This window comes from Diplotaxodon limnothrissa, linkage group LG7 (genome assembly GCF_057381915.1).
Source record: "Diplotaxodon limnothrissa isolate DT_005_m linkage group LG7, D_limnothrissa_male_GT1.1, whole genome shotgun sequence".
Taxonomy (NCBI): Eukaryota; Metazoa; Chordata; class Actinopteri; order Cichliformes; family Cichlidae; genus Diplotaxodon; species Diplotaxodon limnothrissa.
In genome coordinates, this window is record NC_140602.1 from 27630692 (window position 1) to 27653762 (window position 23071).

General features: G+C 39.6%; 2 protein-coding genes and 2 non-coding genes across 4 annotated transcripts; 3 read left to right on the plus strand and 1 right to left on the minus strand.

The window, feature by feature from the left end:
* Positions 1-286: 286 nt before the first annotated feature.
* Positions 287-5973, minus strand: commd9 (COMM domain containing 9). Its single transcript, XM_085357815.1, has 6 exons — positions 5913-5973; positions 5492-5608; positions 4064-4203; positions 3748-3782; positions 3117-3220; positions 287-990 (listed from the first exon to the last, which is right to left on the minus strand). Exons 1-6 carry the CDS (start codon positions 5964-5966, stop codon positions 853-855), a joined length of 588 nt encoding a protein of 195 aa, XP_085213941.1. The 5' UTR covers positions 5967-5973; the 3' UTR covers positions 287-852.
* A 7294-nt stretch (positions 5974-13267) lies between these two features.
* On the plus strand, positions 13268-22323 carry LOC146628416 (small ribosomal subunit protein eS17). The gene is made up of 4 exons (XM_085357816.1): positions 13268-13425; positions 14463-14568; positions 19420-19485; positions 21858-22323. Exons 1-4 carry the CDS (start codon positions 13268-13270, stop codon positions 21933-21935), a joined length of 408 nt encoding a protein of 135 aa, XP_085213942.1. The 3' UTR covers positions 21936-22323.
* Positions 13485-13613, plus strand: LOC146628417 (small nucleolar RNA SNORA71). Its single transcript, XR_014906436.1, has one exon. It is a non-coding gene; the product is annotated as a small nucleolar RNA SNORA71 (small nucleolar RNA).
* On the plus strand, positions 21647-21776 carry LOC146628418 (small nucleolar RNA SNORA71). Its single transcript, XR_014906437.1, has one exon. It is a non-coding gene; the product is annotated as a small nucleolar RNA SNORA71 (small nucleolar RNA).
* Positions 22324-23071: the final 748 nt, after the last annotated feature.

Below are 23071 nucleotides of genomic sequence, written 5' to 3' on the forward strand. Positions count from 1 at the left end.
AAGACATTTTATCTGCTGTACATCGTTTTGTTTTTTTAGACCTTGCTATTTCTTTTGTCCTGAACTTATCTGGTTTGCCCAACAGTGCCAAGATATGCCAAGATTTCAGCTAAAAGTGCTATGGGAATCACCTTGTTGGTGCAAAAATACAATTTTGGTATGTTTTATGTTTTATAGAGCTAGTGAAAGAAATGGGAATAAATTGAGTGCTTCTGCAAAAGCTACTGTCTTCAATTTAAAACTGCTTGATAAAAAAGACGTGGAAATTGCTTCAACTTGTGGCAGATCCAATTAAAATTTATTTTTATTGATTGAACAGTTAGAATGAAAGACATATTTCATTCTAATCCATTAGGTAAACAACATTCAGATATGTTCTAAATCACCAAATTAATACACAGATATATAGGACATGAAACCTGTGACAATTTCAGCTGGTTAAATCATTTGCAACCAAAGTTTTTTCACTGTTGACTGGAAGTAGACACATATTATCATGGTTCCACCCACTACTGGGACCTCTATACAAAGTAAAGAGCAGACGTATGGCAATAAATTTTATCTTGAAAACTGTGAGGACTAAATCTGATGGGTTATATCAAGTTCCAGGTATACAAGTTTACCAACAGGACGAGACAGGACGTGAGACCGTATGTCTCAATTTACCTTCATTACTGGAGAAATTCTTAAAGCACTAACTCAACATGGATGGAAATAGTTCCAGCATATTTCATCTTGACTTTTGTACTGGGGCAAAGTGGGGACACAGGCAGTTGTTAGACACAGATGATAGTCCAAACACATCAGCATCACACTGTAAAAATCAAAGCACTGTCTCTGAGCTTTCAGTGATCACTTCCCAGCAACTACTGACAGTTGGTCTCTGATGCGTCCAAGTCCATCCAGTATAGTGTCCAGAGACTCCCTACTCAGCTCCACAGTCACAGAGGAAACAGACTCACTGTCTGCTGATGAACATGGATCCACCATCTGAAAAATAAGAAGTGCATGACATTTTTCACAAGATTAGATAAAGATTTCACTTTCAACGCAGCAATCTGCAGCATGGGTAACAAATGCTTTGTTACTGTACTGAATTTTCAGGTGTCTGTCCTTGAGTATTTAATTTTCTGACAACTTTTTACATTTATTCCCTACATTTTTAAAACAAATATCTGTACTTTCTTCTCCTTACATTTTCAAAACAGACTTGTTACTTTAGGTTCATTTATAGTGTTTATACTTGGGGGGATTAAAGTGGGCTGGAAGGAATGCAGGTATGTTGTGGTTGTAGTACTTCTGCATGTAGCTAGCGCTACAGAAGAGGAGAACGCATGAAGGGAGTGATGTTTTTTTAAGTGAGGGGTTATTTCAAAAATTCAACGTTGCTATCAGCTCTGCAAACATTAGCAAACACAAACTGTTTGTGTGCAATTTGTCGCACAGTGTGTTGCTCCAGGTGCTGTATTTCACAGGGAGAGAAAAGAAAGAGAGCTAATGTCACTCAAGTGTTTGTGTACATGGTCACATTATGTACACTTAGAAAGTCTACTGAAGCTCATGCTATAAATAATTGTGAGTTGTGATTATTTCCTTTTGCTGAGCCACTACACAGATCTTAGGGTTCCCCCACCTGCTAAATCCGACTGTAACCCCTGACTGTACTCATTTTACTGTTTAGGTGTGGAGACAAAGTCACCCTGCAGGCAACAGAAAATAGTTTTGGTTTTTTTTACATTCTCTTCTACATAACAGATTGAATCTTTTATGAGAATTTAGATTGGAAAAATATTTGCACTCTCGTGTACTGATATTGTTTATATTCATTTAGCACAAGGTTCAGTTACCTTTGTACAAAAATGGTTAGTAGAATTGTTCTTCAAGGAGCTACTCTTTTTAACTTCAAGTACATTTCAGAGCCTGTGTTTTTTCACTTTGACTTGAGTAAAAAAGCTGAATCAGTACTTCAACTTTTACTGGAGTATTTTTAACACTAGTATCTGTACTTCTACTTTAGTACAGAAAGTCTGTACTTTTGCCGCCTCTGTTTACTCTGCCTCCAAACACAAATGAGTCAATGCACCATGTTGTTTGGATGTTTGTGAATGTCGAGAATTATATGAATATACCCACTCTGACCATACCTTCAGTATGAAACGTGAATAGTATCACTGTTTACTCAACAATTATTTAGGAATGAGTGTGTTTGTTAAACTGTGTTAAAATCTCAGTTATACTAAAGCTAAAACACTGGAATATCCCGTTGATTGATTGATGTAAGATACTTTATTTCAATCCTTATATAATGCCTCATATAATATAGTAGTATTGCATTGTATGTTATAACACATCGGATATATGATTATATGATACATGAATATGTGCGCATGATGTGCACTTTATTGTTATGTCCAAAATTTTTTCTTTGCACATCGTGGGAGACTGATGGCTCCTGGATCTGATGCAAGAGAGATAAATAACTGGCTGGTATCTGGGCTGATGGTGGTTGATGTGTCAATGGTATATGTCACTCAGACCAGCTGCAGGGTGATGCAGGGTCAGATCTGCAGGTCAGAGTGATCTCTTGAGAGTAGTAAATGACATCACCACTGGAACATAATGGATTTTTCAAACACTGCCTGAGTAGACCAAGAAGCAGAAATTTACAGAAGAAGTGGCCTTGGTGGACCTTTTTTGCTAAATAACAGAGCGACCTGTCTTGGATTGTTGATCCCAGATAGTCGCAGATAATTAATATTTGGTCACTTTTTCCAGGAAAAAATAAATAAACATTATTGGGTCCACTAGAATTAAACAGAATAGCTTTTTAATGTCATTGTACATGTACAACGAAATTATAGGTGCTCTGCACCAACTGTGCATGAAAAGTGCTCAGAAGTAGTGCAAAGGACTTGGTCTGACTAGAGTTCGTGTGTGAGTGATGAGGGTTACTCGGACCATGGCTCAGGTAGCTAAGTGGCTGGGCAGGGATGGGATATGGGGGGAAAATGTAAATGAACGTTCGTGACACTACTTTCATAACTTTTGTAGCTGATAATGCTTTAGCTCATATTTATGCAAAACAAATATTCTGAAGCAGGTGGTCTCACACTGACCTTGAGTTGAACCAGGCAGGTTGGCACCGACATCCGACTGACTGAGTCTGAGCTGGTCACCATGTCAACTCTCCAATCCAAGTCCTTCAGCTGAGGGAGAGAGACTGGGTGCATCCATGCATACGCGCGCACACACACGCGCACACACACACGTGCACACACATGCGCACACACACGCACACGCGCACACACACGCGCACACACACACCTCAATGATTTCAGGGGACATTACATTGAGATATAATAATCTCCTACAGACACAGTCTTTTAACACAGGCGGTTGAAATGGCAAGATAAACTCCCAGTCAAATCTTCTTGCAGTATAATGGTAAAAACTGCAAAATATATGGACAGATGTTGACATCATCCCCATTGTTTTCCACATATAATGGTGGTCCAGCTAAATTGCTTTTACAAAGCAACATAAATTACATTATTGCAATGAACAAGGCAAAAACATGTCTGATTTTGTTGGGTTGGCTGTTACAGGCGGAGGTACAATATATGTCTCATATAATTCAGCTTTTGCCATCATGGTATGGTTTATAGAAGGAGAGACCTACATTACATGCATACAAACACACGTAAACACACACATATGTGCATAGCTATAAACGCCGAGTCTACTCACTCTGATTACTGAGGGCTTCTGTCCTCCATGTTGCACTGCAAAACAGCAGAGACATCAGACATAATTACAGCTTATGGTTACATCATCAGCAAAGAGTAAGATGGGGAAAACAGAAAGAAAGAACATTTCTCATCCTGTTAAACACATTTAATACCTTTATCTCCCTCTCGAGCCCACATTACTTTCTTCATCTATAACATTTTTTTCTCTAATCAACATTTTTATTTAGGTTTTTGAAGGGAATAACAAAAACAGTTTACTGCTAATTTAAAAGAAATGAATAGCGTGCAGCATTCAAGGTTTTTCTGGGACTGACCTGTTCTCTAACAGAATCTTGGTGATCAGGTTTTTCAGACTGGAATGGAAGGACTCGGGGAAGATAGCGAGGATCTGCTCTGGAGAGCTGAGGTTGTAGAAAAGGACGTAATGGGAGAGTGCATGGAGGGACTGGACCAGCTAAAGGACAGAAAATAACTCAGATTCACATTGGAAATACATGTTTTACAGCTATTTAAAGTCCTCGATCAAAGCCAGCAATAGTTAACTATTTTGATGCTCACTGAACTTTAAGTAATTTTCAAAGTAAGAATGTCAAGATTTTAATGATTCCGTGTTCTCAAATTTGAGGATCAAGAAAATTAACCCAGTTAGGAAATATCAAAAACTGTAGTTCCTCTACTGGCCACCCAAAGCCAGCTCTACAAGTGAACCACCTGTCAAATCCAGCAAAACAGCTCCAGACCGTCACACTTCCTCCTCCATGTTGGACAGTTGATGCCACACACTGTGGAACCATCCTTTCGTCTACTCTACGACGTACAAAGATCCTGCGTGATGAACCAAAGATTTCAGATTTTGATTCATCAGTCCGTAATACCTTCTTCAAGACTTCAGTAGTCCAATGATGGTGTTTCATGGCCCAGGAAAGCCTCTTTTTCTTATTCCGATGTCTTAGCAATGCCTTTATTGCTGCAACTCGCCTGGTTCAGTTGTGGCTTTGGGTCTGCCAGCCCTCTTCCTATTAGAGTTTGCCCCAGTTTCTGAGTTACTTTTGATGGTGAAGGAAACTGGACTCCCGACACTGACTTTCTTTGCAATTTCTCTGTAGGAAAGACCTGCATTTATAAGTGTTATGATGGTCTGTCTCCCTTTCATTGTTAATTGCCTTCTTCTTGCCATTTTTGTAGCAACACACTACTTTCTGCAGTACTTTACTGTTCAACTGATGCTCACGAGGGTATGGTACCACAGTTTGTTCCAATACTGGTTTTATGCAGACAGAGGGGGCTTTGTAAGTAATCCAGAAAAGTTGGAACACCTGTAGGAATTAGTAGCACCAGCTTTCAAGACTTGATAAACCTTCATAGCTGCAGAACAGCTTTACATTGTTGACCCATTTTGTGTTCGTTGAAAAAAGCCTTTTTGTATAATTCTGAAATGTAGATTATTTTTCAGTTTTGATATGGAGGTTTTTTTGTTTTGTTTGTTTTTTAGTGTTGACACATATCATAATAATAAAACTAGTGAGTGCATGTAGAACAGTCAACAGTTGTGAATTGGTAGGAAAAAAAATTATATTAATCGATTTCAACCAAGTCCTCAAGTTAAACTACAACGACTGAACTTAGTAGAACTTTCTTTATATCCCCCAAAACACAGTCAAGTGCTTGCAGCATGGGTCAGTAAACTACTGTATGTCCACACACACTGCAAGGACCAACACACACTGATGTTTTTGTGTTACCTGTGCAGCCTGGCCTTCCGAAATGCCGAGTGTTGCTGCAGTGCTCTCAGTTAGCCGCTGACTCAGACCTCTTTGACTCTGCACACAAACCTCTCTCACTGCATCTTTAGAAGGAGCCTCCAGAGAAAAAACAATCCACTCTCAGTGACTTAAAACTAACGTGTGTAACAATTTCTCAGATCTGAACATGGAGTCGGTACGTGAAGCCCTAAGATGTCCTCAAATCTGCTAATGCGGTTCAATTTACTGTCACTGGAGGTTTTTAAGGTCAGTTCCACTTCACTGACGTTTGTATATAAAATTGCAGTATTTAGATAAAAATCGTGTCTTTATGTCTACAGAATGAGAAATACAAAGAGCTAGCAGACTAACAGACTCTCTGAAAGCTGACTGTTTTACAAAATGTTAATGTTTGACATACCTTCAGAAGAAGCTGTAAGTTGGTGAAATCTTCGTTGCATACAGTGGCAGCCATGTTGACATGTGACTGTGACAAGTCACGTGAGAGAAGAATGCCGCATGGGAAATGAAGTGCAAACAAAATGACATCGGCAGCATCTACCAACATAAATCTTTATTAAATGAAACAAACTATAATTTGATTTTTTTAAATAATCAAAATATGAATTGTGTAATTCTTAACAAACAGTATTGCCAAATATGTATGCCACATATACGAATCCCTGAAATGTTCACTTGAAATTGTCAGAAAAATGAAGACACGAACTATTCATTTATCTTGCCAGATTTTCTCTGTTATTACAAATAACAAACACAAAATAAATGTGCAAATCTTCCCTTGTTCAACTGTGTCTCTTTGTATAAATGTCTATCCTTTTGTTGTATGTCGGAGTTAAACATACATTGTCAGATCGGCTTAGCACAAACTGACAGCTATATCTGTTAGACAGCCATTAGCCGTGAGACCAGCAGTCACCCTAACCGTATATCACTAAATAGAAAACTTTGCTTAAGTAAAAAGAAAGATAATTTACTTACCGTTTGTCGTCTGTGAACTGACGGCTCCTATTGACATAGTGGAATTATTCTAAAACGCGCATGCGCGCACATGCGACTCAACGCAATGTATGCAACTGATTTGTGGGCTGCGACGACGGAACACTGGCATTAGATATTAAACATACTCAGTTTCAAATGGTATAAACCAAATAAACATTGAAGCAATATTGAACCTCTTACTCTTATGGTCTCAATCACACAGTATAATTCAATCAATTAGAAATCCCAGTTAGCTCACTTAACAGCAAAAATCAGTCTTTCACTAGAGGTTTTCAGACCGGTGAATATTCAATATGTCAATCAAGCAAAGGTTTATAAGTTTAGGACACTAAATAAACTATAAAACTAATCAAATGAACCGCATTTTAAACCCTTAATCATTCCTTTTCTATGATTAACCTTTTTAACATTGGTTTTAGCACAGTATCAACAAAAATATCAACTTACAACACGTGGTCCAAGGATTCAGGGGTCCAGCATTCAAAATAAATATCCACAATCATATTATTGGTACAATACAAAGCTTTAAAAATTAATAAAAATTAATTCATAACACAGTTCATTACATGTTCATTACTCCTGCCTTTTTACTGGTGGCAAACTACACAAAAACAAGTAACCATGTCCATAAAAGGCCTTGTGCATTTAGCTTACAGAGGTAGTTTTTTGTGTGATTTCACAGTGTGCTAACCTGATTCAGTAAAAGGACTAGATGTTATAGTCCCTGAAATTGCATTGCTTTAAATGGAGAGAATCTTGAGGGATGGCTGTTATGAGGAAAGGCAGCCCAGAAACTTTTACCCAACCTAATCTGCCATTTTTGGGGGATTAGAGATCTGATTAGATATTAAGATTTGGAACACATTGTCACTGGTGGACCTTAAATTCATCGGGTGGGATGGGTCCTTTCCAAACCACAGCTGTGGATTTATTTGGGAAGGTAGCACATCGTATGTCGCTCGGATTACGAAACAGTCTATTAGACTCCATCCTCCAGATTTCATTCCATGAGAGCTTCTCCCAATTCATCCAGTGACCCTGCCTTGCCAGCACTACGGCTTTGGACATGTCTGGCTGTTTACTACTGTCGACGCACCTCCTCCACCACCATTTTTCGACGTTCGGTTACAGATGCCTGTTGCCACCGAGGTGTAACTGCTCCAAGACCAAATCCTCCTCTACCCTGTTGGACGGGACCCACCACATCACGATGCCGAAGAGCAGATTTGGCCTGTAGCACAGATGTGGCTGGGGTCCACTTCCTCCCCGTTGCTTGGGTGGGAGCAGTCCCTCTCACTATGGGGTCTTGGGAGTCCGTGAGTGACATCTTAAGCCTCACTTTTGCACATTTAAACTCCTCCACCAGACATGGGATAGGCAATGACAGTATCCCGTCGCTATAGAGTCCAACGCTGCTGAATCATTTGGGAAGTCCGAGCCACTTCTTAACGTAGGAGCTCACTAGCTTCTCTAGTCGATTGGGATGATTGAGTGAGACCTCATACATGGTCAACGGCCACTGTAGTCTGGGTAATAACCCAAACTGGAAGCACCAGCGCTTCAGTTTCCCTGGGAGTGCAGTGTTGTTAATCCGCTTGAGGTCATTAGCCAAGTTCTGCCTTGGTTGTTCTAGTTGTCACGTATCATTGAGTTCTGCATTGTAGCACCGTCCCAGGCTCTTTATGGGCTTCTCTAAAAGTGTGCTAACCTGAAATACACATCATAATACACTATCAGAGGCACAAAGACACACATCACTCATTTCTCTTTCCAGATTTTCTGAGGTGAGGGCAAAGCCCAGGTGCAACGCTTTCATGCAGCGCTAACAAAACCTTATTGTTATATTAATGGAGAGGGTGATGTGAGGAAAATGAGTGGGGAAGACTTTAAAAGTGGGACTCAGCGTTTGGGGGAACCCAAAAATCACATGGAGCGACTCAGTGTGGGGAAAATAATCACAACTCACAATAATTTCTACTGAGCACTCCAGTAGATTTTCTTAGTGTACAAGCTGTGATCAGCTGACCTGTGCTGCTGGTTTGAGGTTTACTGCACTTTTTGGATTTACACAACTGAATTCAACCAGATGTGAGCAGATGTTTCATGAGTTGTCCAACAATCTTATCTTATCTTATCTTCCCATATGGAAAAGATATATATAAATCTTATAAAGTTTTTATCTGTCTTGTATGAAACTTGTATGAAAAGCATACAAGAGTGAAAACACATATAAGATCCCTTGAAAAATTATATAATGAAACCTGTATGTTTTGTATACTTACTAAAAACATATATGATTTACTCATGAAAGTGGCCACTTTCATGAGTAAATCATATATGTTTTTACTATTTCTTTTCCATATGGGTTATCTTATCTTATCTTATCTCTTGAGATTGTTTTATACCATCATACATGAAACTTTGTGACCTTTTATTTAAAAATAACACCCACCTAGCAGACTAAACCTTTACTGTGCCATTTAGGTGTCATCTACAAATGAAATTGAGATATTGGTCAAGGAGACTAGTCCCCAAATAAAGATGAACTATAAAAAAGGGGCAAAATTGCCTATTTTTGTTAAGGTAACTAAGATCTCTTGACATCTGCAGTAAGCTGCTGCAGGTGTTCTATCAGTCTATGGTGGCAAGTGTTCCGTTCTATGCTGCAGTGCAGCATCAGATACAAGGATGCAAAGAGATTAGACAAACTAGTGAAGAAAGCTGGCGCTGGAGCCAGACTGTACATGCTGGGGGAGGTGAATAACTCTGATCACCCACTGTACAACATTTTCATGGAAGATGAGTAATAGAAGACTCCTCTCTGTCTGTTGTACAACAGAGCAATACAGAAAAACATTTGCTCCCACAGCGATTAGGCTTTTTAATTTTCATACAAATAGCAGATGGGCCATGTCAGACACAAATTTACCCTTGGGATCAATAACGGTATTATTTTATTATCACAATAATGTCACATGTTACATACCTCAACTGGTGTAAGCTACATTTTCTCTTACCTAGGGAACACCTGCATCCTGGTGCCAGGTGTTCCCTAGGCAGGCAAGTTGGCAGAGGCATGTTTTGGGCAATGTTCTGTTGGGCAACTTTGGGTCGTGCCATCCACAAAGATGTTACTTTGACCTAAGCACTTTTGCAGACCATATATATATACACCACTTCATGAAAACAGTATTCCCCGATGTTTTTGATTTTTGCCATTTTTTCCAATTGTATCCATCATTATCTGTCAAAGTGGTGGCACATCATAGAACAAGTTAACCTGTATTCACCTCTGTGGAACATAGGCTATATACCATCTGATATGTCATGTTATCAGTATTTCTTTGTTTGTATTGTTAGGTCAGGTTCATTATTTGGCATATATCGCAAGACACACTTTATTCGCTTTCCTCCATACATACAGTGGGGCAAAAAAGTATTTAGTCAGCCACCGATTGTGCAAGTTCCCCCACCTAAAATGATGACAGAGGTCAGTAATTTGCACCAGAGGTACACTTCAACTGTGAGAGACAGAATGTGAAAAAAAATCCATGAATTCACATGGTAGGATTTGTAAAGAATTTATTCGTAAATCAGGGTGGAAAATAAGTATTTGGTCAATAACAAAAATACAACTCAATACTTTGTAACATAACCTTTGTTGGCAATAACAGAGGTCAAACGTTTACTATAGGTCTTTACCAGGTTTGCACACACAGTAGCTGGTATTTTGGCCCATTCCTCCATGCAGATCTTCTCGAGAGCAGTGATGTTTTGGGGCTGTCGCCGAGCAACACGGACTTTCAACTCCCGCCACAGATTTTCTATGGGGTTGAGGTCTGGAGACTGGCTAGGCCACTCCAGGACTTTCAAATGCTTCTTACGGAGCCACTCCTTTGTTGCCCGGGCGGTGTGTTTTGGATCATTGTCATGTTGGAAGACCCAGCCTCGTTTCATCTTCAAAGTTCTCACTGATGGAAGGAGGTTTTGGCTCAAAATCTCACGATACATGGCCCCATTCATTCTGTCCTTAACACGGATCAGTCGTCCTGTCCCCTTGGCAGAAAAACAGCCCCATAGCATGATGTTTCCACCCCCATGCTTCACAGTAGGTATGGTGTTCTTGGGATGCAACTCAGTATTCTTCTTCCTCCAAACACGACGAGTTGAGTTTATACCAAAAAGTTCTACTTTGGTTTCATCTGACCACATGACATTCTCCCAATCCTCTGCTGTATCATCCATGTGCTCTCTGGCAAACTTCAGACGGGCCTGGACATGCACTGGCTTCAGCAGCGGAACACGTCTGGCACTGCGGGATTTGATTCCCTGCCGTTGTAGTGTGTTACTGATGGTGACCTTTGTTACTTTGGTCCCAGCTCTCTGCAGGTCATTCACCAGGTCCCCCCGTGTGGTTCTGGGATCTTTGCTCACCGTTCTCATGATCATTTTGACCCCACGGGATGGAGCCCCAGATCGAGGGAGATTATCAGTGGTCTTGTATGTCTTCCATTTTCTGATGATTGCTCCCACAGTTGATTTTTTCACACCAAGCTGCTTGCCTATTGTAGATTCACTCTTCCCAGTCTGGTGCAGGTCTACAATACTTTTCCTGGTGTCCTTCGAAAGCTCTTTGGTCTTGGCCATGGCGGAGTTTGGAGTCTGACTGTTTGAGGCTGTGGACAGGTGTCTTTTATACAGATGATGAGTTCAAACAGGTGCCATTCATACAGGTAACGAGTGGGGGACAGAAAAGCTTCTTACAGCAGACGTTACAGGTCTGTGAGAGCCAGAGATTTTCCTTGTTTGAGGTGACCAAATACTTATTTTCCACCCTAATTTACGAATAAATTCTTTACAAATCCTACCATGTGAATTCATGGATTTTTTTTTTTCACATTCTGTCTCTCACAGTTGAAGTGTACCTCTGGTGCAAATTACTGACCTCTGTCATCATTTTAAGTGGGGGAACTTGCACAATCGGTGGCTGACTAAATACTTTTTTGCCCCACTGTAACCTTAACCAACAATACACAATCAAACGTTGTTTTCCTCTTCAGCTTTGGCCTTGTGGTCTTGTGATTTTTCCCACCATTTTACCGCTTTCATTAACGTAGTAAGTTTATCAAACCAAGTGTCAAAGAAACAGTTGAGGTCTCCTCATTTTCTCTTCTATTACTTTCTGTTTCGCCTGTAGATGCATATTTCTCTTTCATATATGGAAACATCTTCAAGATCACACGCTGAAAATTTCTGACTTACAAACAGCATGGCAGGGCAGTGAGGAGAAAAGCTGGTAAACAACACAAAATTTTAAGAAAGCGTTTTTTGTCTGTTGTAGAGACGTGCATGTTGGAGGTTGTTGTTTAGCTTACGGTCGGAGGGGTCGCTGCAGGGACAGAACGTTTCTGTTTTCAACTTCCGCCCGAGGATTCAAGCTTCCACCGGAAGTGTGCTTGTTCTCTTTTACCAGGGCCGATCCAACATGGTGGGTGTTTTTTATATGACTACCTACACTATCTGTTCTAATCCTGTCGTTTAAAATGTTTTGTATTCCGTTTAACCTTACCAATAAGCAGCAGATCAATAATCTTTCCTTGTGGCCGCTGTATTGACGTTAGATGATACGAACGCGACTTTTTATCGGCGCTTCTGTAACGCTGCTGCTGACGGAGCGACCGGCTGAATGAGCCGCGATGCTTGTTCGGGTTTTTATCGGTTAATATCGAGAGGACTGACAGAACAACCTAGGCGGTATTTGTTTGTTCACGAACCGTTAAAATGGTTAAATTGCCGAAAAGTATAGCTCACCTTAGCTTGGTGGCCAACTCAGGTGTTAGCTTGTGTGTCGTTGAGGAAGCTAATGCTGCTCTGGAGGCTGCAGTCCCTGATCTAGTTGGGAGCTTGTCTTCAGCCGCACAGTGCTTCGGTCAAGTGATTTCAGAATACTGAAGATGTTATGTGGCGCGACAAAACTTCACCACATTAATCCAAAAACAACGTCTGACACACAAGTTTAAGGGTAAACTTTATTCCAAGGAAGTTAGAGCAACCCAGAGGCAAAAATGTATAATATTAAACATTAACAAGATAAAACTAACAAAATTAGCACAGGCTCACATAAGGCTCTAAGAAACAAATATAGATGGTGCTATCAATAATAATAATTCACAAACCTTATTCAATTCAATACTACTTTGGGATGTTGGTACGTTTACCTCGGCCTCTTCATCCTATTTGTAAAATTGGTTCTTTATGTCTTCGGTGTATTCGTCCAGGAATTCATTTAGCCGCTTGTTCATTTAGTGTAATCTTCCAGTCAGATGGACTCCAACTCTACCATTTTGGGCAGCAGCTGATGCCTTTAGTCCTTGTTCTGCTGTGCAGGAGACCCACTGTGATCAGGAGGACCGCTCCAGCCAGAACCTGCAGCAGGAGGAAAACTGCTTAATGTGCTTCTACACGGAGCTCACTGACGTTGCAGAGCAGAACAAGGACTAGCATTGCCTGGTACAGTCCAAGATGATGGAAATGGAGGTTGTGTGCAAAATCAGCCATATAACATCAAGGACAGCCACAGCTTTGACCTGGTCAGCCTGCAGGTAGGGAGTTGCCTGCAGATTGGCCAGGCCTAAAATAGGATTTAGATTCCACTCATGGTGGCAAACGGATGTTTTTTAAAGAAATGGTGCCAGAATGACTGTTCCGATAGTTTACCCAAATGCTAGGAGTAACGAGTAAACATGTGTTCTCTTCATGCAGGGACGAGTCAGGACCAAGACGGTGAAAAAGGCTGCCAGGGTCATCATCGAAAAATACTACACCCGGCTGGGAAATGACTTCCACACCAACAAGAGGGTGTGCGAAGAAATAGCCATCATCCCCAGCAAGAAGCTCCGCAACAAGATCGCTGGGTGAGTTGTCTATTGCAAAGTGGAGCCCACAACCACAAATTTGTCTTGCTTATCTGCCATCCTGTATCGAAAGGTGATCATGGCGTCTATGTTGCCTGGTCATTAAAAATTACAGGAAGATAAACCTTTGAGCCTTTCCCGTGTTTGAAGGACTGCCAATTCCTATCAGACCCTGGTGCTCTAAGACATGCAAACAATTCCTGGGATGGTAGACATTAATTAAATAAATACATTTTTCTGTTAAGTAGGCAGATATTGATGGAAGGCCTGTGGTGTGGAATCTGAGTTCGCAGCAGAGTTAGCATTTATTTCATCATTTTTTTAAGTCACTTTTGTACCAAAACACACTCCAAAACCATCAGTGTTTTTAGATTAGAGGTGGGTTTAAAAAGCCTCAAAATTATAGTGGTATTTCATGAAAATACATCATCAGAGACTGGTGATGTTTGTATGCTCACCACGTGCAAAAAAAAAAAAAAAGGTCATAACTGTTGGTGTGGGCTGCCGTTTTTGTGTCGTACACCACCTACAGTTATCTATTTTTGTAGCCTGGCGTGTTGCACCGTGGCTGCTGCAGCCGGATTGAAGACACCAGGATATGATCGTGTCCGTTTTTACCGCCATTTTAATGGTATTCACTACAGAAGCGTAGAGATTCACAGATGTATGAGGGAGATGTTGCACAGTTTGAAAACCTGAGTTTGTGAGAGGGGAAAAAAACACTGGGCAGTGTCTTTGCTTCTGGTTTTGATTTCTTCTCTTTCTATATCAGTGCTCATATGGCACAAATAGAAGTGACTGTAATGATGTTGCGGCAGCAAAGCAACCAGTATGGAGGGTATACTGGTGCCTTGGCACCTGGCTCTTGGTCTCAGACAAGCCCAGGCTTGTCTCGATGCATTTGGGAATCTTAACATATGGTGTTGCTATAGTAACCATGTCCCTACATGACATTTCTATAATATGTACAAATTTCTATGGTATTATCATGGCAGTTCCATGTGATGACAACTTTGTGTGCGTTGCTCCACTTGTAGGTATGTAACACATCTGATGAAGAGGATTCAGAGGGGTCCAGTCAGAGGAATCTCCATCAAACTGCAGGAGGAAGAGAGAGAGAGGAGAGACAACTATGTACCAGAGGTCAGTGAACGCATCACTGTGTTTGTTATACCAGACCGGGTAAAAGCAGTGAATCTGCTCTTGTAAAACTTGTTGATTCTGGTAGCATGCTACCGGAACCACTGGGACCATTAGTATAGTTCCTGTTGTATCTTTTTCTAATTTTGCCATAGATGTGTTTGTAAATGTTGTGGTGAGAGGTGCTGAATAGAGCAGGGCGATATGGCCAAAAATATTTATCACGATGTATATTTGAAAATTTGCGATAACGATATAACTGACGATATAATTGATGCGAGACAAAATACAACTCCACAACATTACTAGCGCAAAAAGACAACCTATCATTTATTTTCACTTAAACAAGAAGCTGTTTTTTATGTACATTAAAGCTTTATAAAAATGTAACGGTGCAAATGCAAATTCCTTGCTGAAAGTTTAACCAAAAGGCATTTCCAGTAGAAATGGGCTGACATATCCTGAGCATAACCATGTATAATATCCACTGAAGTTAAAAAGAGGTGCTTTGCAACATTAAACTGCAGTGTGCAGTACGTATTTTTCGGACCATAAGGTGCACGGGATTATAAGGCACATTAAGTGAAACAAAGCAGTCAGATAAATCAAACTTTATTAAACTCATTCTTCTTGCTTCCTCCACTTCTGTACCATTGATTCATTAATGTTGAATTCTCTGGCAGCTGCTCTATTCCCATGTTGTTGCAGTATATTAATGACTAACCTCGTATTGTGGATGAATGATCTCAGTTGTTCTCCTGACTGAAGCGTCACTGCTGTTTAGTTTCCTGTCTTCATTTATGTTGGAAGTGATAGCAGAGCTGTACGTTTGAATTTTTTCAGAAATCTCTCAGTCAGAACATGCTATATCATGCTTAGGTAACTAGCGAAACTAGCGAGCTAACTTCCGCTAGCTTCCTGCTAACTTCTAACTCCGTTAAATGTAATAAATTTTGTTTTCATGGATGCCTGGAAGTTAAACTTCATAGTTACACCTGGTAAAGCAGCAATTCTGATCGTTTTATTAAAGATGAAAGAATTTAGACAGTTTTTAAACTCTCAGTGATGCTGCAGTGTTCGTTTGACCTGAACGATACGGAGTTTAGGACCCAGATTACTCCCAGATTTAAGAGCATCTTAGTCCGACAAATACGGCAATAACGACGGCCGCTTGCATCTTCTGCAAAAAAATGTGCTTTGTTGTGTATCTGACGGACAAACACCAAACCAGTTCCACATCACTGAAGTTGCACCATTTTTACAAACCAATTCTGGTTCATCTGTTTCACTCAACAATCGGCCATGTGCGTATGAAAACAAAGGCTCTGCGCATGCTCGTTTTACTCATATTCTATCGCGATATTTCATTTTCCTATAGTTGCCTAACATTATACCGGTATTACCGTGAACGGTATAATATGGCCCAGCCCTAGTGCTGAACGATCTGCTGATTGTTGACTGAAGTTTGAGCCTGATCCACAAGTGGTCACGTAACTAAACGTACATGGTACTACAGGGTTCATGTGCTGGGCAAGTCTATTGTAATCATACAATATTACAGCAATATACAACTAGATAAAAAGTGAAGAATGAATGGCTAAATTGCTGCATCAGTAATTTTCATTGTGCATACAGATGAAGAAGGGTGTCAGCAGAGTGCACAGATCACTGTTTGTCCCCATTATTTTTATTTGTGAATGTGTGGATTTATTTGCTGCAATATAGAGCTGAAAAGCATCAAGAGTGCATCAGCAGGCCATTGATACTGAGGTCTGGTAGCTTATGTGATTGATTAAATGGGTCAGGCACAGAATAATAGCCAAATCTGTGCATTATTAGCCTAAAACATAAGTCTGTTTTTAAGAGTGTTTTTGAAACAATTTTAGTTATTGTGAAATGTGGGGTTAAATTGTGCTAAGTCTTCACAATTAAAACTACAAATACACAGCTTTGAGGGGAACCACTGACTTTTTTTTTTTTAAAGAAAATATGGCTGTAGTGTTACAGTATTGTCGTTATAATTGCCAACTGCTCCAGTTTACCTTAGTAAACTTCTTTTCTTTTGGCAAATTTGGCACATTTATTTTTTTAAACAAATGTTAAGAAATAAAGCAAAAGCTTGGATATTATTTTGGGTAAAGGAGTGGAATGAGTACATTTTAATAAGTCTAATTTTTCTGAAGATCAATTTAATTGCACTTTTAAACTCATGGATTTCTAAATTTGACATTTAATTGTGTAAAACATCAAACTGTTTCACATTTATAAATATTAATGTGTTGCATGTAGGGCTGCCACGATTTGTCGACTAGTCACGATTACGTCGACTATCAAAATCGTCGACGACTGATTTAATAGTCGACGTGTCGTTTGAAGCTTTGTAAGATCACAAAAGACGCAGGAATAAGTAGCAGGATGTAAGAGTGTAATAACGGACTGAAACAGAAGATGGCAGCACAGCATGTACAAGGATGCCAGCTGCCGTTAAACCCCGAAGAAGAAGAAGCAGCTGTGTCCCAGAATTCATAGCGCGGCCCAGCTTAGTTTCCAACAATGGCGGTAGCTAGTTAGTTTTAATATTACTCTTATTATTCTTTCTGGGTCACAAAATAAACGTTTAACATATTTTCAGGCGAGAATGTAGCTGTGTAAACCTCAAATATCTGCTCAGTTTATCAGGACACCACATATTTTCAAAAGCGCTCCGACGTTTTCGGAGACGTCTGTTACCCACTAGCTCGATAGCTAGCCGGGGGCTAGGTCACTAGCGCCGTGAGAACACCGGACTCCCGGCAAATTGTTTTCAAACCCACCGCCGTCTTTCGCGACTCAGGTTAAATATATATGAGTCACTTAGATAAATTAAAAATGTTATTGTTTGGCTTTTTTTTTTTTTTTTTTTTTTTTTTTTTTTTTTTTGTATTTTATTTGTTCCTGAGTAAATTGGTTTGGCTGAGATTAAAGTTATAGTTTTTACACAGCTGAATAAACATCAAGCAGACAGCTGATTATCAGAAGTGTGAGATGCTGGAGAATATACTCCGGTGTCCTGTTATATTTTAGAAAGCAAGGAGTTTATTAAACTTTACCGAAACAATCTGCAAATTTCATTAAAATTGAATAAACTATCATCTTGTCTTTATTTTTAGTTAGCACCTTAAAAGCTTAAAGCTGTAAGCTAATGATAGTTATATAAGAGCAGATGCTGCTGGTGCAATAAGCTGTAGTTTTACGTCCAGTGGATGATGATCTGATTAGTCGACTAATCGCATAAATAATCGGTGACTAGTCGACTATCAAAATAATCGTTTGTGGCAGCCCTAGTTGCATGTAAACTGTATGATGGATCTCAATTATTGTTCCAGGCACCTCAACATGCTGCACAAAACTCATCCCACAAGCCTGTAAGGCTACAGTTGCACTAGGGATACCAGTGGTTGGAAACTACGGCACAACCATAATTATTGTGACCATGACCAATCAACTCATGATTTTCCTGCCTTTGAATTGGTCCCTTTAAAAATATTATCAGGTCTGAGATCACTCCCAGTCAGGTTCTGTTTTCGAAGGAATATTAGTGCATCAAGATGGGGATAAAATGGCAATAAGATGGAATCAGTTTTGGATTGTGCGAATCAAATTGGCACTTAAATTCAATCTGTTTGCAACAATCACTCTAGAGTAATACAATTATTCTAATTTCTAAACAAACATTTTTCCAGACATATGTAACGATGCCTGTTGAAGGCAGTAAAAGAAAGACACTTGAAAGTTGCTCTGCGTGAGCACTGCAGACCGTTTCTTTTATTTATTGTAATACAGAGTAAGAGACTAAGACCATAAACTCCACAGGACAGAGGCCAAGATAAAAGGATTCTTTAGAATCTGGAGCCTCTTTGCAACCACAGCTTATGCCATCTGGTGGCTCTCAGATAGAATGCAGGTTGGCGATATTTCCACATTGGCTTAATCTTCCCTATCCTGGAATCTACATCCATGTTTTATAGCATCCCTATCTGTTTGTGTTTGAAGCTGTTGATTTCCTTTTTACCCATTAACATTTGATTAGGATTAGAAAGTTTCTTCACTCCATCTGGCGTTTGGGTTTTGATTTGTTTCATCTATTGGAGAAATAGTTGAGCTTAACAGTAATAGAGCAGAGTAGTAGCAGAGAATGTACAAAGTAGAAAATAAAATAAAAAAAGGCAAATAAAAAAAGTCTGCATTGTAGTGTGCCAATATTTCAGTATGCGTGCATCTACGTTGCAAATTTGAATAAAACTGTAGTTTTGTACCACTGGCTTCATACATTTTGTTACTGGCTGCAAGACAGAGCTATATATTTGTGAGTGTTTGCTTCAACCAGTTTATCCACAGGTGATCTCAGAAGTGCAAACATGGTCAGGAGCTGGAACAGTCGAGTGTCCAGCCCTGATGGGGCTTTTGGACACATTAAACCAAATTGTGCCTGTTATGTGTTTTTTGTGTCCTGGTAGTCTGCCTGAACCGAACACCTTTCTTTCTACCAGTTGTTTTGTGATTATGGTCTGTAGGCAGGTGATTCACAATGCAGAAAAAAACAACACATACAAATTTTCTTGAGTTTTGAAGGACTTTCTGTTCTTTTTGTGCACTCGTACAATTTTTTTAAACACAACAGATGGATATAAGTAAACAAAATAATATGGTGTTACTTTGCAACTGTGGAAATAACTGAGGTGTGAGATAAATTCAAATTCAAATTTTATTTGTCACGTACACAGTCATACACAGTACGATATGTAGTACAAGTATTAACCGGAAATGAAGAATGTAGTGATGGCTAATGTGATTCCTGTGTGTTTATCTGTCCAGGTGTCTGCTTTGGACCAGGAGCTGATTGAAGTTGATCCCGACACCAAGGAGATGCTGAAGCTGCTGGTAAGTCTTTCTGTAACAGGACAGAACAAGTACAGTTTTTGCGGTACTTACTTTCATCTTACTCTGCTGGGGCTTAGCGGTTAATGTATTAACTGATTAAAATAAAGGGTCTGTTATACTGTAAACAAATCCTCTCACAAATTGAATCCTCTGTGTGCCGTGTTTTAAACACAAAAACAAACTACTGAAAAATTATGTGATCAGACATAAATCTTAGAATTAAAGGCATGTTCCAACTACAAATGAAAATAAAAAGATGTAAAAGCAACAGGCTCACAAAGGTAATGACAGAAATAAGAAGCTGATTTGTTAGATGTTTAATGGTGGAATGACTTAGATCAGACACAGGCATCTAATCTTGTTAATGATAACAGCAATTGGTCTTGAGTTGGGAAATAAAAAAAAATGGTTGGAGTTAATGGAGTTTGAGTGTTGAATTGTATCCAGCCAGTGGAGCTCTTTAGTTTGTGTAGTTCTAGAGAGGAGTTGTAGGAAGGCACATCTCATCAAGCAACATCAAGGGAGGTCACGAATCGCCTTCAGAGGAACCAGAGGGTTTGAAAACTTCAGAACACTTTGATCCATTTTAGTGTTTCATTAAAACTGGCAGTTGTTGTGTAACCAGTGTTACTGTCAGAGTGGAGGTTGCTGTTCAGGCCTTTTAAACCAGAAGATTTTATTTAAAGCACAGAAGCATTTAAATGGCTGAAATCAGTTTGTTGGGACATATTTGCCTCTGTCCCTGTGTTCAGCTTTTAAATGGCAGAATTTCCAGGTAAAGGATTTTACTAGAATCAACCTGAGCTTGTAACGGTCCGATTCCAGCAGCAAGAAGGGAGCTTTTAAAAACAGCCACTCAAACCAGAGAGTCAAAGTGCAGCATGCCCTTAAAACTTGTTTTGAAATGTCGTAGACAGAAAAAAAATTAGATAATGGGACATGTGTTTTTTCCTCTTTTTTTTTAAACACATATAAGTATGCTATATGTGCTGTTGTCTACTCTGTTATGTACACTACAGGCAAAGAAATAGCCCAAATCCAGTTCCATGCACGTGCACATGTATTTGGTAACTAAAGCGGTTTCTAATTCAAGACAGTTGCCGACCTTCTTGGGAGTGGACACCCCAGCAAATTCAGCCCAATGTCAGACAATGCAGTGTTCAGATAAACTGAAAAACCAAACAAACCCTGCACCTTAGATTCCACGGGCCTCAGATAGCATGTAAATGTTAAAATTGATAGCAGTGTAATTAAAAAATACTGAAGGACTTCCAGGACAAACGCTCTGTTCTGTCTGTAAACACCATCAGCCTTCCAGGGATTGCAGATGAAAATGAGTCTCTCTGGCTAAATCTGGCATGTTTACATGATAAATTTAAGTGTTCATGTTAAATAATTTTAACAATAAGTTTTTCACTGTTATGAAGTAAAAATAGTATTACTACTTAAAATGTACAAGGGAACTGTGTTAGGCCTGTTGTTTGAAGACAAATAATTACACGATGCTGAAATAAATCGGTAAATGTGTAACAGATGAAGGTAGTGATTTCTCTTTTCGGTCATTTATCAACAAATGCGTTTACTTGGCTTTGATAAACCACACACTTCTAAAACTACGCCCCATGGACAGAGGAGACCAGTGATATGAGCTGCTTTTGCAGCCACAGGACGTCTTGTTGTACTCTGTATATCAAAATGATCAGCTTTGGTCAGGAAACGGGACAGGGGCAAATCTCCAACAGAGATGCAGCGAAAGAAGGGAACTATGGCCTAGTCAAAGTTCAAACCTCAACCTGATTGGGAGTCATGGGGGTGTACTTAGTTTTTCACACTGATTTTGGCAGTTTTTGTCAAGTGTGTTGTTGTTCATGTGATGCTTTTAGATCCCCCACCCATTTTGTTTAACATCACTATATTAAAACCTTCACATCACGTATTTATTTCAGGACACAGCATTTAAAAAAAAACCATGAGTGTTTATGCTGGTGCAGCCACACATGCCTGGTAATAAGTGAATATAAATGTACTCACCACAGCTGAAGTACAAACCAGCCGGGTAGTCGTGCTACACAGCAGGCCAAAATATTTGAAGGACCATTCCATCAAGAAGACGCAGACAGCTAGCTGTGTAACTTTGCTGTTGCTTTTGCATTTCCCTTGAGCCTGTATCGAAAGGTGATCATGGCGCCTTTGTTGCCAGGTCATTTATTAACTACAGGCATATAAACATGTGAGCCTTCCCTGTGTTTGCTGGACTGTCTGTTCCTGTCAGACCCTGGTGCTCTCAGACATTGAGTATTGAGTTGATATTGAGTTGCAGTCACCTCCTTTCAGATCAGTTCTTAAACCAGTGTCTTGTTTATGTCCCTCAGGATTTTGGCAGCCTGTCCAACCTGCAGGTCACCCAACCTACTGTCGGCATGAACTTCAAGCAGCCCCGAGGAGTCTAAGCTCTGTACAGTATCTTCCCAATAAAATCCATTTGGGACAAAGAGCTCTGCTGTAGGACTGATGATTTGTGGACATCCGTTTTATGTGTTTTCCCTCTCCAAACTTGAGGTGTTAAGTTATCCTTTTCTCATAAGTGTAGGACCAGTTGGGTGAAACTAAATAAACCCCATCAATTATTGGCTGAAAATACAATTATGTCTGTAAATTTGATGCTTTTAAACTGAGTCATGCCAGTAATTATGTGGAGGAACAGAAGAGGCCACACAAGGCTGCTTAATATTAGGAACATGTTTGTCCTTTGGTTTCATTGTTTTGACACACAATTGAAAGTCATTTTTAATAAACAGCCCATTCTACATTTACTAACAAATAATGGTTCTCATTGATCAGGTGCTGCTTCCTGTCAAATTGTGGTGGATTGCCTTTTTTTTTAAACTTCATCGAATCTGTTATATTTATGTGTTACATAATTTGATGTAGCCTTTTCAGTCATGATAACTTTACGTTTGTCCTGATAGTATTAAAGGTTAAAGGGTAAAGTCTACTGGCAGCAGAGCAGCTGATTTGACAAAAATTAGTAGAAAAAGCGTAAAAACAATACAGGCTGAAAACAGCTGCTTTAGACAAAAGAGGGGAAAAAATAGGTAATGAAAATTTTGCATAGCTGTGTGTCTTCTAAGCCTGGGTTATGGTCCCCATCATGGGGACAGCCATGATGGCATCACTGTTAGGAGACTGGAAAATAACTGTCAAAGGACCTGTAGAAAAGCAAGTCAAACGTTTATGTCACAAACACACGGTGAAAAGCTATCCAAAGATTTTTCTGCTTCGTTTGTGCTACGATCTACTTTTTCTCATTAAGTTTAACATTAATAGTTTGAAATTACATGACCTCAACACTTTTTGTCAAGACTCTGGTTTTTATCATCAGAAGAAATATGACTTCTCACAGATCCCAAAAGGCTACATTTATGCTACATATGTGTGTTGATACAAGGACTGCAAGCTTGAACAGGGTTCCTGTCTTTTGCCTGATTAGTCAGGATTTTACATACACATCTTGCAATGTATGAAAACTTATGAGAAGGTCTGTGTACTTTATTTAAAAAAAACAAACAAACCTCTACAACATTTT